The sequence below is a fragment of the Pongo pygmaeus genome, chromosome 17 (genome assembly GCF_028885625.2).
Source record: "Pongo pygmaeus isolate AG05252 chromosome 17, NHGRI_mPonPyg2-v2.0_pri, whole genome shotgun sequence".
Taxonomy (NCBI): domain Eukaryota; kingdom Metazoa; phylum Chordata; class Mammalia; order Primates; family Hominidae; genus Pongo; species Pongo pygmaeus.
The window spans coordinates 36,137,148-36,155,548 of NC_072390.2; the positions used below are offsets into that span (position 1 = coordinate 36,137,148).

The 18,401-nt window shown below is 38.6% G+C and overlaps 1 protein-coding gene across 1 annotated transcript in view; it reads left to right on the forward strand.

The window, feature by feature from the left end:
* The window catches only part of MIB1 (MIB E3 ubiquitin protein ligase 1), a 136,364-nt gene that overhangs the window by 27,918 nt on the left and 90,045 nt on the right, over positions 1-18,401 (forward strand). Inside the window, exons 3-6 of the mRNA XM_054460356.2 lie at positions 1,464-1,593; positions 6,462-6,566; positions 10,804-10,870; positions 12,177-12,381. Of these exons, the coding sequence (XP_054316331.1) occupies positions 1,464-1,593; positions 6,462-6,566; positions 10,804-10,870; positions 12,177-12,381 (507 nt within the window). The remainder of the gene's footprint in view (positions 1-1,463; positions 1,594-6,461; positions 6,567-10,803; positions 10,871-12,176; positions 12,382-18,401) is intronic.

Genomic DNA, 18,401 nt, shown 5'->3' on the forward strand with positions numbered 1-18,401 from the left:
GAAGAAATACCCGAGACTGGGTAATTTATAAAGGAAATAGGTTTAATTGACTCACAGTTCAGCATTGCTGGGGAGGCCTCAGGAAACTTATAATCATGGTGGAAGGGGAAGCAAACACGCCCTTCTTCACATGGCAGCAGCAAGGAGAAGTGCTGAGCAAAAAAGGGGGAAAGCCCCTTATTAAAATCATCAGATCTCGTGAGAACTCACTATCAAGAGAACAGCATGGAGGTAACCACTCCCATGATTAAGTTACCTCCCACCGGGTCCCTCCCATGACGTGGGAATTATGGGAACTACAGTTCAAGATGAGATTTGGGTGGGGACACAGCCAAATCATATCAATACAGTACTCTTAAATTTTTGAATAATGGCTAGTTTTTTTTTTTTTTTTTTTTTTGAGATGGAGTCTCTCTCTGCTGCCCAGGCTGGAGTGCAGTGGCGCAATCTCGGCTCACTGCAACCTCCGCCTCCCAGGTTCACACCATTCTACTGCCTCAGCCTCCCGAGTAGCTGGGACTACAGGCGCCCACCACCATGCCCAGCTAATTTTTTGTATCTTTAGTAGAGACAGGGTTTCACCGTGTTAGCCAGGATGGTCTCGATCTCCTGACCTCGTGATCTACCTACCTTGGCCTCCCAAAGTGCTGGGATTACAGGTGTGAGCCACCACGCCTGGCCAGAATAATGGCTAGTTTTTAAAAACAGGTGATTTCACACAAAAATGTGTTGATGGATTCGTAGAACACCTTGCTCCCCCCACCACCCCCACCAATACAGAAGACTATCAATACTGGGCTTACGTTTGCTCTTGGCAACAGTTTGTTGAAGCAATGGAGCCCTTTAGACTGGACCCTTTAGACTGATGATGCTTTTGAGTCGACCAAAGTCCCTACCATTCCCTGTTATCTTCCCAAGTCTGAGGTCAAGTGCCATTTGCCATTGTAGTGCTGTCTTTCTTGGGCTGTCATTTATATTACTCACCTGGAAGCTATAGAAATTTGAGTTTGCCACCTATACAATAGTGAAGAGTATAGTGATACCCTGATACCCTGAAATGCTTAGACTAGGATCATACGTGGAGTCCATTACATTTTAACTTTTGTGGCCTTGGGCACATTACTTTTTTGAGACTCAGTTTCCTCATTTATAAAGTGGATAATATAGCGGTAACTTTCTCTTAAGGAGTGTAACACACTTTACTCCTATGCAAGTGCTTTTACATATTATATAATAAAAGCTCAGTAAAAGTTAGCTGTGATTATTATTACAACTACTACTGCCATCATCATCATCACCTGTGGAATATAAAAGGTATTCCTGTATCATGCTATTATGGTAGTAACCAGAACAATGAAGAATCTTTTTACTTTCAAAATGACGTTTTTATAATTTTGTTTTAAAAAGTAAATTATTGTTACCTATTTTTATATAAACTTGAAAATAAATAATTTTATTTTTAGGGTTCTGTTAGAGTCTCGTAGGAAATCTAAGAAGATTACAGCCAGAGGAATCTTTGCAGGTGCCAGAGTGGTGCGAGGAGTGGACTGGCAGTGGGAAGATCAAGATGGAGGAAATGGACGTAGGGGAAAGGTACAGTGTTTTTCTGAATTCATTATGTATTCTAGAGTATTATATGTTCAGAAGCTTTTTATTACTACTATAAATGAATTTCTTGGTCCATTGTTTTCTATGCCAGTAACAGTTTTTAAAATCTTGATTTCTTTTTTCTCTGGAAGTAAAAAGATTGTTCTTGCTTTTTGTAAGCATTGATGTTCCTTAGAGGGTCATTAGGTAAGTTTTACCTTCCCACCTTCAGATTTCATATTGTCATTTTGTTACCCAGCATGCTTTTCTGAACGCATTTGGGCCAGTCCCTCCCTAAGCAGTATCTCATGTCCTCAACTTTCTTGCTATTCAAATTTCATTTGAATTGACTTGTTTTATATTCTTTTCCTTCAAAGACCTGTTTCTGAGGGGCAGTGGGCAATTATGCTGTTATCGAGCCCACCTACCTCTGTTATCCTTTGCAGATAGCATAGTGGGCTCAGAGTTTTAGGAGTAGGTCAAAGCAGAATATTTTGTGTGGTGGAATGAGAGACTTCAGCTGATCTAGGTGGCAGGGAATGGAGGTGAAGAGGAGAGTGGCAATGTCATCATTACATAGTCCAAATAAGCCAAGTACCCTTGGAGAACGTGAGTCAGTCTCACTTGGGCAGTGTGTCCACAGTTGAATAAAAACGGTATAGTGGCAGTAGGGATAAGAGCCTTCAACTTGTTTGGCCACCACATATTACACGGCTGCAATCTGGACGGCTCACCTTCCATGCTGGGTGCCCAGCAGTCATCCTGGAAGCTCCCTTTGAAGCCCTGTGATTAACAAAGATGCCTTTGCCTCTTTTCCTGGCTGGATCTCATGTTTTCTGTATCCCGTTAGATCATCTTACTTAGCTTACTGTCTCTTTTGGTAGGACACACATTCTAGTAACTTCTTTTGAAAGAGTATATGAGAAGTCAAATTTTAATTGACTGTATATTCCTCCTCATAGTTAATTATATGATCAGAGGGAGTTGGAAGTCATCTTTCCTCATCAGCTTTTGAAGACATTTGCTGTTTGAAGCCATGTAAATGGAACTTTCTGTTTTTTGCTGTTTTGGTACTTTTTTGGGATAAAAGAAGGTATTCTTGAGGCTTTGAGTCATTCTGTTACATTTTTGGTTTGCTTTGATTTAACACATGTTGTGTTTTAAGAACAAAATGAGGGCTGGGCATGGTGGCTCACGACTGTAATCCCAGCACTTTGGGAGGCTGAGGCGGGTGGATCATTTGAGGTCAGGAGTTTGAGACTAGCCTGGCCAACATGGTGAGACCCTGTCTCCACTAAAAATACAAAAAATTAGCCAGGCATGATGGTACACGCCTATAGTCCCAGCTACTAGGGAGGCTGAGGCAAGAGAATCACTTGAACCTGGGAGGCAGAGGTAGCAGTGAGCCAAGATTGTGCCACTGCACTCCACCCTGGGTGACAGAGTGAGACTCCATCTCAAAACAAACAAACGAAAAGAACAAAATGAAGAAAAAGAAATGAAACCATTTTGTACATGTGACTCCAAGTGAGGGAACTTTATAAAATAAATCTTTAGAGTAACGTTGTTAAGCACATTGTTTAAGACCAAATGTAACTTCTGTTGTCTGACTTTTTTGTTTTGGCCTATGTATGTGAATGAAGAAAGTTAACATCCCTTTTTTCCCTTCAGTGCTGGATGCTTTATCCCACTCCCCTGATGTAACCCACGTTAATTGTATGTAGTGTATCCTTCCTTTTTGTTTTTTTAATATATATTAGAGATGGAGTCTTGCTGTGTTGCCCAGGCTGGTCTCGAACTCCTGGGTTCAAGCGATCTCCTGCCTCCGCCTCCCAAAGTGCTGGGATTACAATCATGAGCCACCGCGCCCAGCCTATTCTTAAAGGGCTTCTTAAGTCTCGCTATACATGTTAGTCTTTTAAAGCTGTTTGTTTTACAAATATGATTAAGTATACTAGATCATATTTGTTTTTTTTTAAACTCTTTATTATGGAGTATTTCAGACATACACTTGAGTAGAAAGTATAGTATAATAAATTCCCATGCACTCCTACCCAACTTCAACAATTATTAACTTAAAAAAAAATACCATTTATTTGTTGAAGAAACCAGATTCTATTTGGCCAATTGATTCTTTATAGTATTCTTTAACTTCTTTAACTTGTTCATCTTTGTATTTTCTATAAATTAGTTGTTAGATCTAGAGGCTTGATTAGATAGATTCAGGTTCAATTTTATTTTGGCAAACATACCTCATATGTGATGCTGTGTATCTTCTATTGTATCACATAAAGGGGCACATAAAGTCTGATTATTCTGCTATTAGTGATGTTAAGATTGATGAACAGGTGCAAATTTTGTCAGATGTATCCTTTACAGAGTTTCTTGGCAACATTATACCTAATGGTTTTAGCAGCTGTTCCTTGCATGTGAAATTACTATAGTTATTTTCTTATGCCTTCCACTTTGTTTCCTTCTCAATAATAAATCAAGTCATATTAACAAATGAAGGCATTTCATTTAATGATTTGGAGCTTGACTAATGAACTTACTTCTATTTCAAGTAATTTGAAATTTAAAGTAAATTTGATTTAAACAAAATTTGTCTTTGTTTTTTAGCTAGTCAAATGCTTTTTTACTCATCCTATAAAATACAGACTTAATATAGCATCACATTTTTTAAAACAAATGAAGTTGAATCTGAATGGATTAGAATCAGAAGGAACTTTCTGCTACAGATTGCATGTTTTACCTTCAAGTGCTAGAAACTTACTTTAGAAGGTTATATAGTGGTTAGTTGAGCAGGAATCATAAAGCAAATTAAGGTAAATGGTGGACTCTAACTTCAGGATGGTAGTTACCTCTAATGGAAGGCAGGAGGATGGGATTGATGAGATGGACATAAGGGACTTGAAAAGTACTGGTTATATTTTTTTTTCTTAGGTTGGGTAATAATTACATGGGTGTTCAGTTTATTTTTTTATTCCTTAAAGTTTACATATGCTTTGGGAGGCTGAGGTAGGCAGATCACAAGATTAGGAGTTTGAGACCAGCCAGGCCAACATGGCAAAACCCCATCTCTACTTAAAAAAAAAAAAATACAAAAATTAGCCGGGCATGGTGGTGGGCGCCTGTAATCCCAGCTACTTGGGAGGCTGAGGCAGGAGAACCACTTGAACCCGGGAGGCGGAGGTTGCAGTGAGCCAAGATCGTGCCATTGCACTCCAGCCTGGGTGACAAGAGCAAAACAAAAAAAAAATTTATATATGCTATATTTTATAATGTGTAATGTGTTTCAAAATTTAAAAGAATAAATGGACTAAATTACTAACAATGTAAAATATGTTTCAAGTGATTCATCAGATCTTAAACATAAAACCTTTTTATTTCCACAAATACATCATAAAATACCTGGCTTACAAAACTATTTCTTTAGTACAGGATGAAAAAGAATGGTCATTATATATCTTATTTAAAGTAATAGTTTTTAAGTGTATACCTTAAAAGTTATACTTCAGCCTGTCATTCTAAGTAACTATGAAGGGTGGCTGTGATTGTAAGTATCAAGATGGAGAAGAGTAATCTGAATTGCATATGTGCAGCTTCCCACTTTTTGCTGTAGTCAGGTTTACTTGAGAAGGTCCAAGTTTAATGCTGTTTGTCATTTTCGCGTACAGGTTGAACATTCCAAATAAAAAAATCTGAAACCCGAAATACTCCAAAATCTGAAACTTCTTGAGCACTGACATGGTGCTCAAAGGAAATGCTCATTGGAGCATTTAAAATTTCAGATTTTTGGATTTGGGATGCTCTAAGTACAGTGCAAATATTTCAAAATCTGAAAAAATTTGAAATCTAAAGCATTTCTTGTCCTAAGCATTTCAGATAAGTAAACTCAACATGTATGTGATTCTAGGCCTTAAAGCAATGGCAACCCCAGTATTTTTTTTTTTTTAATCCAATGAATTCAAGAATCAGACTAGTTGGGTGTGGGGCTTGGAGATGGTGTCTGGGTTTCCATGGTAGGTGTGCCATTTTAGCTTAGGTGGCCTGCAACTGCGGGATACTGTTGGAGGAGCAAAAGCAACTCAAGATGTATTTGAACATTACCACCAAGGCTCTTCAAGAGCTTTGCGCTTGTTAATTTTTAGCTGACCAAAAAGGTTTATCTTGAATCATTTTGGGTATTTTACAGAGATTTTAAATTTCATATTGAGTAATGGGCTTAAAAGAATATACTATTCTTGCCGGGCATAGTGGCTCACACCTGTAATCCCAGCACTTTGGGAGGGCGAGACGGGCAGATCACCTGAGGTCAGGAGTTCAAGACCAACCTGGCCAACATGGTGAAACCCCATCTCTACTAAAAGTACAAAAATTAGTCAGCCATGGTGACAGGCACGTGTAATCTCAGCTACTCAGGAGGCTGAGGCAGGAGAAGCTTGAACCCAGGAGGCGGAGGTTGCATTGAGCCGGGATCGCACCGCTGCACTCCAGCCCGGGCGACAAGAGCGAGATTCCATCTCAAAAACAAAAAACAGAAAACTGTTCTTAAAGGAATCCCTTTAAGAATAAAAATATTTTAAATTTTCTATCAAATTCTATTTTCTGATAATCTATCACTGTAATCCCCAAGCCTCTTGATTTAAAATTTCTACAGTGGTTTTAGAAATTACCTTATAATTCTGGAAAATATGGCTCTAATGATAATTTAACTATGTTTGGAGTGACATATTTGGCAAATAAGTATTTTTCATGATCATGTTACACAGGTTGCTAGATGAAATGATTTTTAAGATTTAAATGTAATAATTAAAAGAACTAAGCTCTTCCCTCCCCTTTAAAAAACTTCTTTTCTCAAAAACTATTGTTAGGTAACAGAAATCCAGGACTGGAGTGCATCAAGCCCACATAGCGCAGCATATGTCCTCTGGGATAATGGTGCTAAGAACCTTTACAGAGTTGGCTTTGAGGGCATGGTAAGTAGTGAAGAGCCATAGCAGGTGAAAGAAAATGTTGGATGGGTGAATAGCTCTTACTGCTCTTTTATTATTTTTCCTTTGTCATCTCCCTGTGTCAGAACCTTTACGTTTTTACTATGTTTCTCTAAACTATTTAATAGTAAATATGATTTGCCTTTAGTTTAATGTTTGAGTACCTTACTATATATTGGTGTGTAGAGGTGACTCGTTTTCAGTGTAAGTCCAAGGGGTTTATTTACGAAAATCTATCAAAAAGATTAGGAATCATCTGTAAGACCATTCCTTGGCATGGATGGACCTGGAAGACAGTATTATAATGAGGTTTTGTGATATATTTGTATTCTGTGCTCTGGTAGCTTGTATAAAAGTATAAATTACAGTAAATATTAAAATTATCTTTTAGGAGATTCCTCTCCACCCCTTGGTATTTTTTATAGTGTTGATAATTGAAAATGATTGACTTAGAAAAACCTTGAATTACTTAAGTGTTTAGAAAAATAATGGAGGTTTATTCAGTGAGTTGTCCTATGTTTTTGTGTTTTGTGGACCATTGTTCAAGTGCTCATCTTGGCTGGGCGCGGTGGCTCACGCCTGTAATCCCAGCACTTTGGGAGGCCCAGGTGGGTGGATCACTTGAGGAGGTCAGGAGTTTGAGATCACACTGGCCAACATGGTGAAACCCTGTCTTTACTAAAATACAAAAATTAGCCGGGTTTAATGGCCTGTGCCTGTAATTCCAGCTACTCGGGAGGCTGAGGCACAAGAATCACCTGAACCGCGAGGGTGGGGTGCAGAGCTTTCAGTGAGCCGAGATCATGCCATTGTACTCCAGCCTAGGTGATGGAGTGAGACTGTATCTCAAAAAAAGTTGATCTTGCTATTTAATGTATAGAGTATAATAAATAAATGCCAAAATATTAATGCCTTTCACATCCTTTTCATTTTGAATACATTCCGTATTCAAAGAATTCTTTACATTTCCTTTTTTAAAATCAACTGTCTATGTTCTTGTTAGGAATGGAGAAAGTATCCCAGTGTCCCCTTAATTTATTTCAATTTCTTTATTTATTTTTTATATTTATTTATTCATTTATTTATTTATTTTTTGAGACAGAGTCTCGCTCTGTCGCCCAGGCTGGAGTGCAGTGGCCTGATCTTGGCTCACTGCAAGCTCCGCCTCCCGGGTTCATGCCATTCTCCTGCCTCAGCCTCCCTAGTAGCTGGGACTACAGGTGCCCACCACCACGCCCGGCTAATTTTTTGCGTTTTTAGTAGAGATGGGATTTCACTGTGTTAGCCAGGATGGCTAGGATTTCACTGTGTTAGCCAGGATCACCTTGTGATCCACCTGCCTCGGCCTCCCAAAGTGCTGGGATTATAGGCGTGAGCCACTGCACACGGCCTTATTTATTTATTTTTAGAGACAGGGTCTTGCTCTGTCACTCAAGCTGGAGTGCAGTGGTGCAATCATAGTTCACTGAAGCCCTGAACTCCTGGGCTCTAACAAACCTCCCACCTCAGCCTCTGGAGTAGCTAGAACTGTAGGTGTGTGCCACCATGCCCAACTAATATTAAAAAATTTTTAGTAGAAATAGGGTCTTGCTATATTGTCCACACTGGTTTCGAACTCCTGAGTTCCAAGCGATCTCCCACCTTGGCCTTCCAAAATGGTGAGACTACTAGCATGAGCTACTACAGCTGACCAATTTATTCCACTTATATATTAAAAGCCAGCCATATGAATTTAAACAAATACTTTAGTTGCCAATTTTTATTATTGTATATAGCAGTGATTATCAGTTTTTCATTTTCTTCATGCCTCTGCCTGTTTTTAAATTGTCAATTTTTTAGGATTCCAACTGATTATTAATTTTCTTCAAATGAAGCCTATGTGCTATATGTGCTCAGGTACTTGAATGGTATTTATATAGATTGATGGCTGAGTATGTGGTTATGCCATTATTTATTTAATGAGATTTCTCTTGATGGGTACCTGGGTTGGATTTTGTTTCCCCTACTGCTTCAAGCAGTGTGTCAGTAAGCATCCTTGTGTATATGCCTTTGTACATTATGGGTATATTTCCTTAGGATAGATTCCTAGAAGTAAAATTGCTGGGGTAGAGTATTATTTAAAACAATTTGACAGCCGGGAGTGGTGGCTCACACCTGTAATCCCAGCACCATGGGAGGCTAAAGCAGGTAGATCACTTGAGTCCAGGAGTTTGAGACCAACCTGGGCAATGTGGCAAAACCACGTCTCTACAAACAATAAAAAAAAAGTTATCTGGGTATGGTGGTTTGCACCTGTAGTCCCAGCTACTTGAGAGGCTGAGGTGGAAATGGAAGGATCACCTGAGCCCTAGGAGGTCGAGGCTGCAGTGAGCCGTGATCGTGCCATTACACTCTAGCCTGGGCAACAGAGAGAGACCCTGTCTCAAAAAAAAAAAAAAAAAAAATCCCAAAAAACCAATTTGACACCTGTGTGTCTTTGACCAGGATTCAATGACAGTAAAAGATGCTATAAAAGAGTTGGGTCCTGTGTGAGTGTGTGTGTGTGCGCACATGCATGTGCGTGCATGCAGGTGCGCATGTGCATATTTATTAGAGGAGCTCCTTTCCTTGATAGGGTAAGATGTTCTAATCATCTACTATATACACCTGTACAGTATACACAAGGTTCTTCCTCTAAGCCCACATTTTCTGTACTTTTAATTATACCACAGCTACCTCCCCCATTCAGATACTTAGTAATTTGTTTTCTTGTAAAAGATAAGTGGGAAGGAATGTTAGTTAACCAGGTTATGGCGAAGTAAGGACTAAAGTTGATGTAAGGCTGGGCGCGGTGGCTCACGCTTATAATCCCAGCACTTTGGGAGGCTGAGGCGGGCAGGTCACTTGAGGTCAGGCATTTGAGACCAGCCTGGCCAACATGGTGAAACCCCGTAAAAATACAAAAATTATTTGGATGTGGTGGCATATGCCTGTAATCCCAGCTACTGGGGAGGCAGAGGCAGGAGAATTGCTTGAACCCAGGAGGTGGAGGTTGCAATGAGCCAAGATCATGCCACTGCACTCCAGCCTGGGTGACAGAGCGAGACTCCATCTCAAAAAAAAAATTGATGTAAATAGGAAAATTAGCTGGACAAGGAATCAAAAGACTGTATTTGGTTTCGTTATTTTCTACTTTGTATTGGCTATTAGTTTTGAATAATTTCCAGGTTTTGGTTTGTTTTTGGTAAAAGTATCTTTAAAATGGAATGTGCTGGCCCGGTGTGGTGGCTCATGCCAGTAATGCCAGCACTTTGGGAGGCTGAGGTGGGTGGATTACTTGAAGCCAGGAGTTTGAGACCAGCCTGGCCAACATGGTGAATCCCTGTCTGTACTAAAAATGCAAAAATTAGCCAGGCGTGGTGGTGCATGCCTGTAATCCCCAGCTGCTCAGGTGACTGAGGCACGAGAATCGCTTGAACCCAGGAGGCGGAGGTTGCAGTGAGTCATTGTACTCCAGCCTGGGCAACAGAGCAAGACTCTGTCACACACACACAGACAAAAGAATGTGCTGTGCACATTTCCAATAATAGGTATTTGTTGTCCTTTTTTTAACGTGTTTTTCAAACTATTATAATTAATATTTATTAATTATAAGTATTTTAGTCTAATGTAATAAGATTCAGACATTTTATTTTATTTATTTATTTTTTGAGACAGAGTCTCCTTGCTCTGTTGCCCGGGCTGGAGTGCAGTGGCGTGACCTCAGCTCATTGCAACCTCTGCCTCCCGGGTTCAAGCGATTCTCTTGCCTCCGCCTCCCAAGCATCTGGGATTACAGGTGTCCACCAGTACACATGACTAATTTTTTTTGTATTTTTAGTAGAGACGGGGTTTCATCATGTTGGCCAGGCTGGTTTTGAACTCCTGACCTCAAGTGATCCGCCTATCTCGGCCTCCCAAAGTCCTAGGATTACAGGCGTGAGCCAACGTGTCCAGCCAGATTCAGACATTCTGATTTTGAGCTTTAAAAGAATGCTAAAAGTAAATAAAATGTGACCTATCTGAAGATCAGGTTTCTAGTTTTTACAAGTACTTTTGAAAGCAGTGTTTAGTGTGATTGTTGACCTAGACTATTCTTGATTTCTGTTTTGGGTATGTTCTGAATGAATATTTTTGCCTGTTTCAGATATTGAGCCATATTTGAAGTTTCATGGGTGATTTTTCTGGTTTCTTTTCTTCTTAGTCTGATCTGAAATGTGTCCAGGATGCCAAGGGAGGTTCTTTCTACAGAGATCACTGCCCTGTGCTAGGTGAGTGAGAAGATTAGAGAGTATTACTAAATAATGGGTCAGAGTTCGTGTAATCAGTAAAATGTTTAAATTGGACGTTAGAAAAGTTAATTACCACCAAAGTTACTTAGAGAAAAATTTTTTTGGCTTTCCTTTGGTCTTAAAGTATTTTTTCTTTTATTATGCTTTATTTGGGCTCAGAGTTGTCATGTCTTGAGAATTGATTGGCCATTTACGTCAATAATATACATTTGAAACTTTTATGTTTTAACTGTAAATTATATTGTTGAAAAATTTTGCATTAGATTACAACATTTGTATGTCATACACTATTGAGAATAGGATTTGACACTTTTGTGATGAAAAATTCCTTAGAATTTTTGTCAAATTGTCTTCCTAAGAACAGCTCCAAGATTAAGATAATATATAATTTCATGTATCATTAAAATAAAAAAAAAGGGAACAAGAAAACCAAAACTACCTTCATTTTATAGATTTATTGTTGCCTGGATGAATATTTACCACACTCTCCTGATCTTTATTCTCTGAATGGTTTTCTTTCTCATGTGAACTGTGTTTCTCCTTCCAAATCATTTGACTTGCCTTTGTAGCAAAAATTGCTGTTTTTTTGCAGTGTGCCTTAATTTTTTTTTAAAAAGGAGAATGCATAAAAAATATTTACTTTTTTAGTGAGCTCATCTATCTTGCTTTCACAAAACAAGCTTTCTTGTTTTGTGTCTTGCTTTCATAAGAAAAATGCAAAATGAACATGTGTATTTTGGATCTCAGCATAGTGTTTCATGATCATGAATTCATCTCAGAACTAGCTTTTGAAAATAATCTAGGGAATAGGCTTTGACCTATTTTAAAAAGCTCTTTAGGGCAAGAATCACAGGAACCATTTGTTAAAAGAAAATAGTACTAAGCACTTAATGGAAAAAATAATTCCAGGGTTTTCATTCATATTCTCTAGTTAGTTATTGTCGTTCTAATGCAGTGATAGTAAGTTATCCAGGCATAAAAGTGAGTATTTTCAACACCTGGAACTTTGTGTTCTGATGTAAGGTTGAATTGTCTTTTATAGACTCTACTCTTACTCAGTCTTTGTTATAACTCATATTATTTCAATTTTTAGGTCTGTTTGGCTTTTTTCTTTTTTTTAAAAAAGCTTTCAAGTTCTAAAATTTTATACTTATAGTGAGTTCTCAAGACCTTTTAAAACTAGATGGTACCTGAAACTAAAATATCTACATGTTACTTAAAGATAATGCAGCTGCCTGTTGTGAGGTTTTTTTCGCCTTTTATTCAATTGCCTCTGAAATTACAGGTGAGCAGAATGGCAACAGGAATCCTGGTGGATTGCAGATTGGTGACCTGGTAAATATAGATCTCGACCTAGAAATTGTACAGTCTTTGCAGCATGGTCATGGAGGATGGACTGATGGAATGTTTGAGACTTTAACTACAACTGGAACTGTTTGTGGCATTGATGAAGATCATGACATTGTAGTACAGTATCCAAGTGGCAATAGGTTGGTGATATCTCTCAATTTTTGACAATGACAAATAAAGCTAATATAGAGAAAAGAGTCTTAGAGAAAGCGAATAAAGCGATACAACCAAATACTCATTAAAGCTAGCTTTTAGATGGTAAGTAAAGTCCAGAATATATATTGGTAAGGTGGAGAGAAACAAATAAGAATTATGTGTGTTTGTGTGTGTGTGTGTGTGTGTGTCTTGTGTGTATATGTGAATTTATATGAGGATGTTTATGATACAGTGTTCTGTACACTATTTTTCCTTCAAGAGGAGAATACATTATATCACTATTAGGTCTGAATACAGCTTAAAATTCAGTGTTCATAGTGGACTATATCAGTCTACCCTGAATAGGAGGGGTTTTACAGTAAAACTCCTTTGGTGCATATCTCCAGGGTCATCTCTTATTTTTGTTTTTATTGATACACAAGAGGTGTACATATTTTGGGATACATGTGATATTTTCATCCATGCATACAATGTGTAATGATCAAACAGGCAATTGGGGCAACCATCAGTATTAACATCACCCCTTCTTTACATTGGGAACATTCCAATTCCTCTCCCCAGCTGTTCTGAACTATGCAAGTTGTTAACTATAGTCGCCCAACTGTACTATCAAACATTAGATCTTTTCCCCTGTATCTAGCTGTAGTCTTGTAAACATTTACCATCTCTCTCATCCCCCCCTTTCTCCGACTGTTCCTAGCTTCTGGTAACCACCAGTCAACTTTCTATCTCCATGAGATCCACATTTTACATCTCCTCATATGAGTGAGAACATGTGGTATTTGTCTTTCTGTGTCTGGCTTATTTCACTTAACATAATGACCTCCAGTTCCATTCATGTTGCTGCAGATGACAGGATTTCATTCTTTTATAGCTGAGTAATATTCCATTGGGTATATCTACCTCCTATTCTATTCTATTCTATTCTATTCTATTCTATTCTATTCTATTCTATTCTCTATTCTATTCTATTCTATTCTATTCTCTATTCTATTCTATTCTATTCTATTCTATTCTATTCTATTCTATTCTATTCTATATTCTATTCTATATTCTATTCTATTCTCTATTCTATATTCTATTCTATATTCTATTCTATTCTATTCTATATTCTATTCTATATTCTATTCTATTCTATATTCTATAGTCTATTCTATATTCTATTCTATTCTATTCTATTCTATTCTATTCTATTCTATTATTCTATTCTATTCTATTCTTCTATTCTGTTCTGTTCTGTTCTGTTCTATTCTATTCTATTCTATTCTATTCTATTCTGTTATTCTATTCTATTCTATTATTCTATTCTATTCTATTCTATTATTCTATTCTATTCTATTATTCTATTCTATTCTATTATTCTATTCTATTCTATTCTATTCTACTATTCTATTCTATTTATTCTATTCTATTCTATTCTTCTATTCTATTCTTCTATTCTATTCTATTCTATTCTATTCTATTCTATTCTATTCTATTCTATTCTATTCTATTATTCTATTCTATTCTGTTCTCTTCTGTTCTCTTCATCATTTTTAGAGAAGGGGTCTCATTGTATTGCCCATGCAGGTCCTGAACTCCTGGTCTCAAGTGATCTTTCTCCCTTGGCCTGCCAAAGTGTTGGGATTACAGGAATGAGCCACCATACCTGGCCCACATTTTCTTTATCCTTTCAATCTATTTATAAACACTCAGGTTGATTTCATGTCTGGCTGTTGTGGATAGTGCTACAGTAAACATGGGAGTACAAATCTCTCTTTGACATACTGATATTCTTTCTTCTGGGTATGTATACCCAGTAATGGGATTACTGGATCATATGGTAGTTCTGTTTTTAGTTTTTTGAGGAACCTCCATACTGTTTCTCATAGTGGCTGTACTAATTTATAGTCCCACCAACAGTCTACAGGTGTTCCCCTTTTCGTGTGTTCTTGCCAGCATCCGAAAAGCCATTTTCTTTTTTTCTCTTTTTAAAAGTTTAAATTAAAAACATTTTTTATAGTAGAGACAGGGTCTTGCCATATTGTCCAGGCTGGCGCCGAGCCCCTGGCCTCAAGTGATCCTCCCACCTTGACCTCCCAAAGTGCTGGGTGCTTGAGCCACCTTGACTGGCCAATAAAAGCAACAGTAGTTTGAGAAGATTGATATTTGTTCTTTAAATGTTAGGTAGAATCTGGCATTGAAACCATCAGGCCCTGGGGCTTTTCTCTGATGGGAGACATTTTTATTACTTCTTTGATCTTGTTACTCATTATTGGTCTGTTCAAGTTTTTATATATATATATATATATATATATATTTTTTTTTTTTTTTTTTCGAGATGGGGTCTCCCTCTGTCACCCAGGCTGGAGTGGCACGATCTCAGCTCACTGCAACCTCCGTCTCCCAGGTTCAAATGATTCTCTTGCCTCAGCCTCCCAAGTAGCTAGGATTACGGGCATGTGCCACCACACCCAGCTAAATTTTGTATTTTTTAATAGAGATGGGGTTTCACCATGTTGGCCAGGCTGGTCTTGAACCCCTGACCTCAAGTGATCCACCCACCTTGGCCTCCCAAAGTGCTGAGATTACAGGTGAGCCACCGCCTCTGGCCAGAGTTGATACTTCTTCATGTCTCAGTCTTGGTAGGTTGTTTATGTCCAAGAATTTATCTATTTCTTCTAGATTTTTCAATTTGTTGGTATATAGATGTTCATGATATTCTGTTATGATCCTTTGCATTTCTGTGATATCAGTTGTGTCTCCATTTTTGTTTCTGATTTTGTTTGGGTCTTTTGGTTTTATCTTAGTTGGTCTACTAAAGATTTGTTGATTTTGTTTATCTTTTGAAAAATCCAGCATTTCATTTTGTTGATATTTTCTCTTTTTATTTTCTCAATTTCATTTATTTCTGCTGATCTTTATTACTTCTTCCTTCTGCTATTGGATTTGCTTTGTTTTTGCTTTTCTAGTTCCTTGAGCTGTATTGTTACGTTATTTGAAATCTTCCTACTTTTTAAATTATTATTATTTTTTTTTTGAGACAGAGTTTCACTCTTGTTGCCCAGGCTGGAGGGCAATGGCGCGATCTCAGCTCACTGCAACCTCTGCCTCCTGGGTTCAAACGGTTCTCCTGCCTCAGCCTTCCCGAGTAGCTGGGATTACAGGCATGTGCCACCATGCCTGGCTAATTTTGTATTTTTGGTAGAGATGGGGTTTCTCCATGTTGGTCAGGCTGGTCTTGAACTCCCGACCTCACGTGATCCACCCACCTCGGCCTCCCAAAGTACTGGGATTATAGGCATGAACCACTGCATCTGGCCTTAAATTATTGATTAGGTGTTTATTGCTATGGATCTCCCTCTTACTACTGCTTTTTCTGTATTTCATAGATTTTGATATGTTGTGTTTCCAGTTTCATTTGTTTCAAGAAGTTTTAAATTTTCCTTCTTAATTTCTTTATTGACGCTTTCATTGTTCAGGATAATGTTTAATTTCTTTCTAGTGTTATTCCATTGTGGTCAGAAAAGATACTTCATATCATTTCAACTTTTTTGAATTTAGTGAGACTTGTTTTGTGGCCCAATATGTGGTCTCTTTTGGAGAATGTTCCTCGTGCTGATGAGAACAGTGTGTATTCTATGGCAGTTGGACGAAGTATTCTGTAAGTGTCAGTTATGTATATTTGGTTTGGATTGTAGTTTAACTTTGATGTTTCTTTGTTGATTTTCTCTCTAGTTGATGATCTGTTCATTACTGAAAGTTAGATGTTGAAGTGTCCCCTACTATTAAAGATATTGCAGTATATCTTTCCCTTTAGATCTATTGATGTTTGTGTTTTATATTTGGTTGCTCCAGTGTTGAGTGCATATATAATTGTTATATCCTCTTGCTGAATTGACCACTTTATTATTATACAGTGACTTTTGTCTGTTTTTGCAGTCTTTGACTTAAAGTCTATTTTATCTGATATAAAAGTATAACTATTCCTGCTCTTTTTTGGTTTCCATTTGTGTACAGTATCTTTTTCCATTCCTTCACTTTCAGTCTGCATGTGTCTTTATAGGTGAAATGAATTTCTTGTAGGGAGCACAGGGCTGGGTCATTTAAACAATTTTCTTTTACCCATTCAGCCACTCTATGTCTTTTTTTTTTTTTTTTTTTTTTTGAGATGGAGTCTTACTCTGTCACCCAGGCTGGAGTGCGGTGGCACGATATTGGCTCACTGCAACCTCCGCCTCCCAGGTTCAAGCAATTCTCCTGTCTCAGCCTTCTGAGTAGCTGGGACTACAGGTGCCCTCCACCAAGCCCAGCTAGTTTTTGTATTTTTAGTAGAGATGGGGTTTCACCATATTGGTCAGGCTGGTCTCTAACTCTTGACCTCAGGTGGTCCTCCCACCTCAGCCTCCCAAAGTGCTGGGATTACAGGTGTGAGCCACCATGCCCGGCCTCACTGTATGTCTTTTAGTTGGAGAATTACTTCATTTACATTCATTGTTGTTATTGATAGGTAAAGATTTACTACTGCTATTTTTGTTACTTGTTATTTGGTTGTTTTGTAACTCTTCTCTTCCTTTTTTTTTTTTCTTGCCCTCTTCCTTTGTGGTTAGGTGATTTTCTTTGGTAGTACGTTTTAATGTGTTTTTTAAATAAATTTTATCATTTTTTGTTTTTGAGACAAGGTCTCACCGTGTCATTCAGGCTGGAGCACAGTGACATGATCATAGCTCACTGAAGCCTTGAACTCCTGGCTTCAAGCAGTCCTCCCAGTTTAGCCTTCCAAGTGGCTGGAACTACAGGTGCACACCACCATGGTCATTAAAAAAATTTTTTTTTTTGTAGAGATGGAGTCTTATGATGTTGCCCAGGCTGGTCTTGAACTCTTTGCCTCAGGCAGTCCTCCTGCCTCAGCTTCCCACAATGTTGGGATTACAGGTGTGAGCCACTGCACCTGGCCTTTGTTGCTTTTTTTTTTTTTTTTTTTGATACAGAGTCTCTCTATGTCACCAGGCTGGAGTGCAGTGGTGTGATCTCGGCTCATTGTGATCTCCGACTCCTGGGTTCAAACAATTCTCCTGCCTCAGCCTCCCGAGTAGCTGGGACTACAGGCGCATGCCACCACACCCAGCTAGTTTTTGTATTTTTAGTAGAGAGGGGGTTTCACCATGTTGGCCAGGCTGGTCTGGATCTCCTGACCTCGTAATCCGCCTGCCTCGGCCTCCCAAAGTGCTGGGATTACAGGTGTGAGCCACCACGCTGAGCCCTGTGTTGCTTATTTTCAGTATATCTACTATATGTTTTTTCTTCTTGGTTACCATGAAGCTTACAAAAAACATATGTGGGCAGCAAGCCACCCAGTTGCTGAGGCAAGAGACCGAGGGCACAAGCTGTTCCAGTATAATAAAGAAAATATATAGAAGAAGAATAGTTATAATAGTTATACTAGAAATAGATTATAGATTTGATTATATATGAATATTATTAATCATTAGTTTGTAGCATTACTCTTTATTCCAGTATTATAATAGTCTTTGTTCTACAATTATAACCTAGGAAAAACCAGGCTATACAGATATAGGAGCTGAAGGGACATGGTGAGAGGTGACCAGAAGTCAAGTGTGAGCCCTCTGTCACACCCAGACAGGGCCACTAGAGGGCTCCTTGGTCTAGTGGTAATGCCAGTGCCTGGGAAGGCACCCGCTACTTAGCAGACCGTGAAGGGAGTCTCCCTTTCCCTGGCGGAGTTAGAGAAGACTCTGCTCCACCACCTCTTGTGGAAGGTCTGACATCAGTCAGGCCTGCCCGCAGCCATCCGGAGGCCTAAACCTCTCCCCGTGATGCTGTGCTTCAGCAGTCACGTTCCTGGTCCACTTTCATGTTTCGCCTTGTACACCCGTCTCCGTCTTCTAGATAGCAGTGTAGAGTTAGTGAAAGTATTAAAGCCGTTGATCTCTCCGAAAAATGCATAGAAGCAATAATGACGTAAGCTGTCCCCTCTCTCTTTCTGCCTCGGCTACCAAAATAG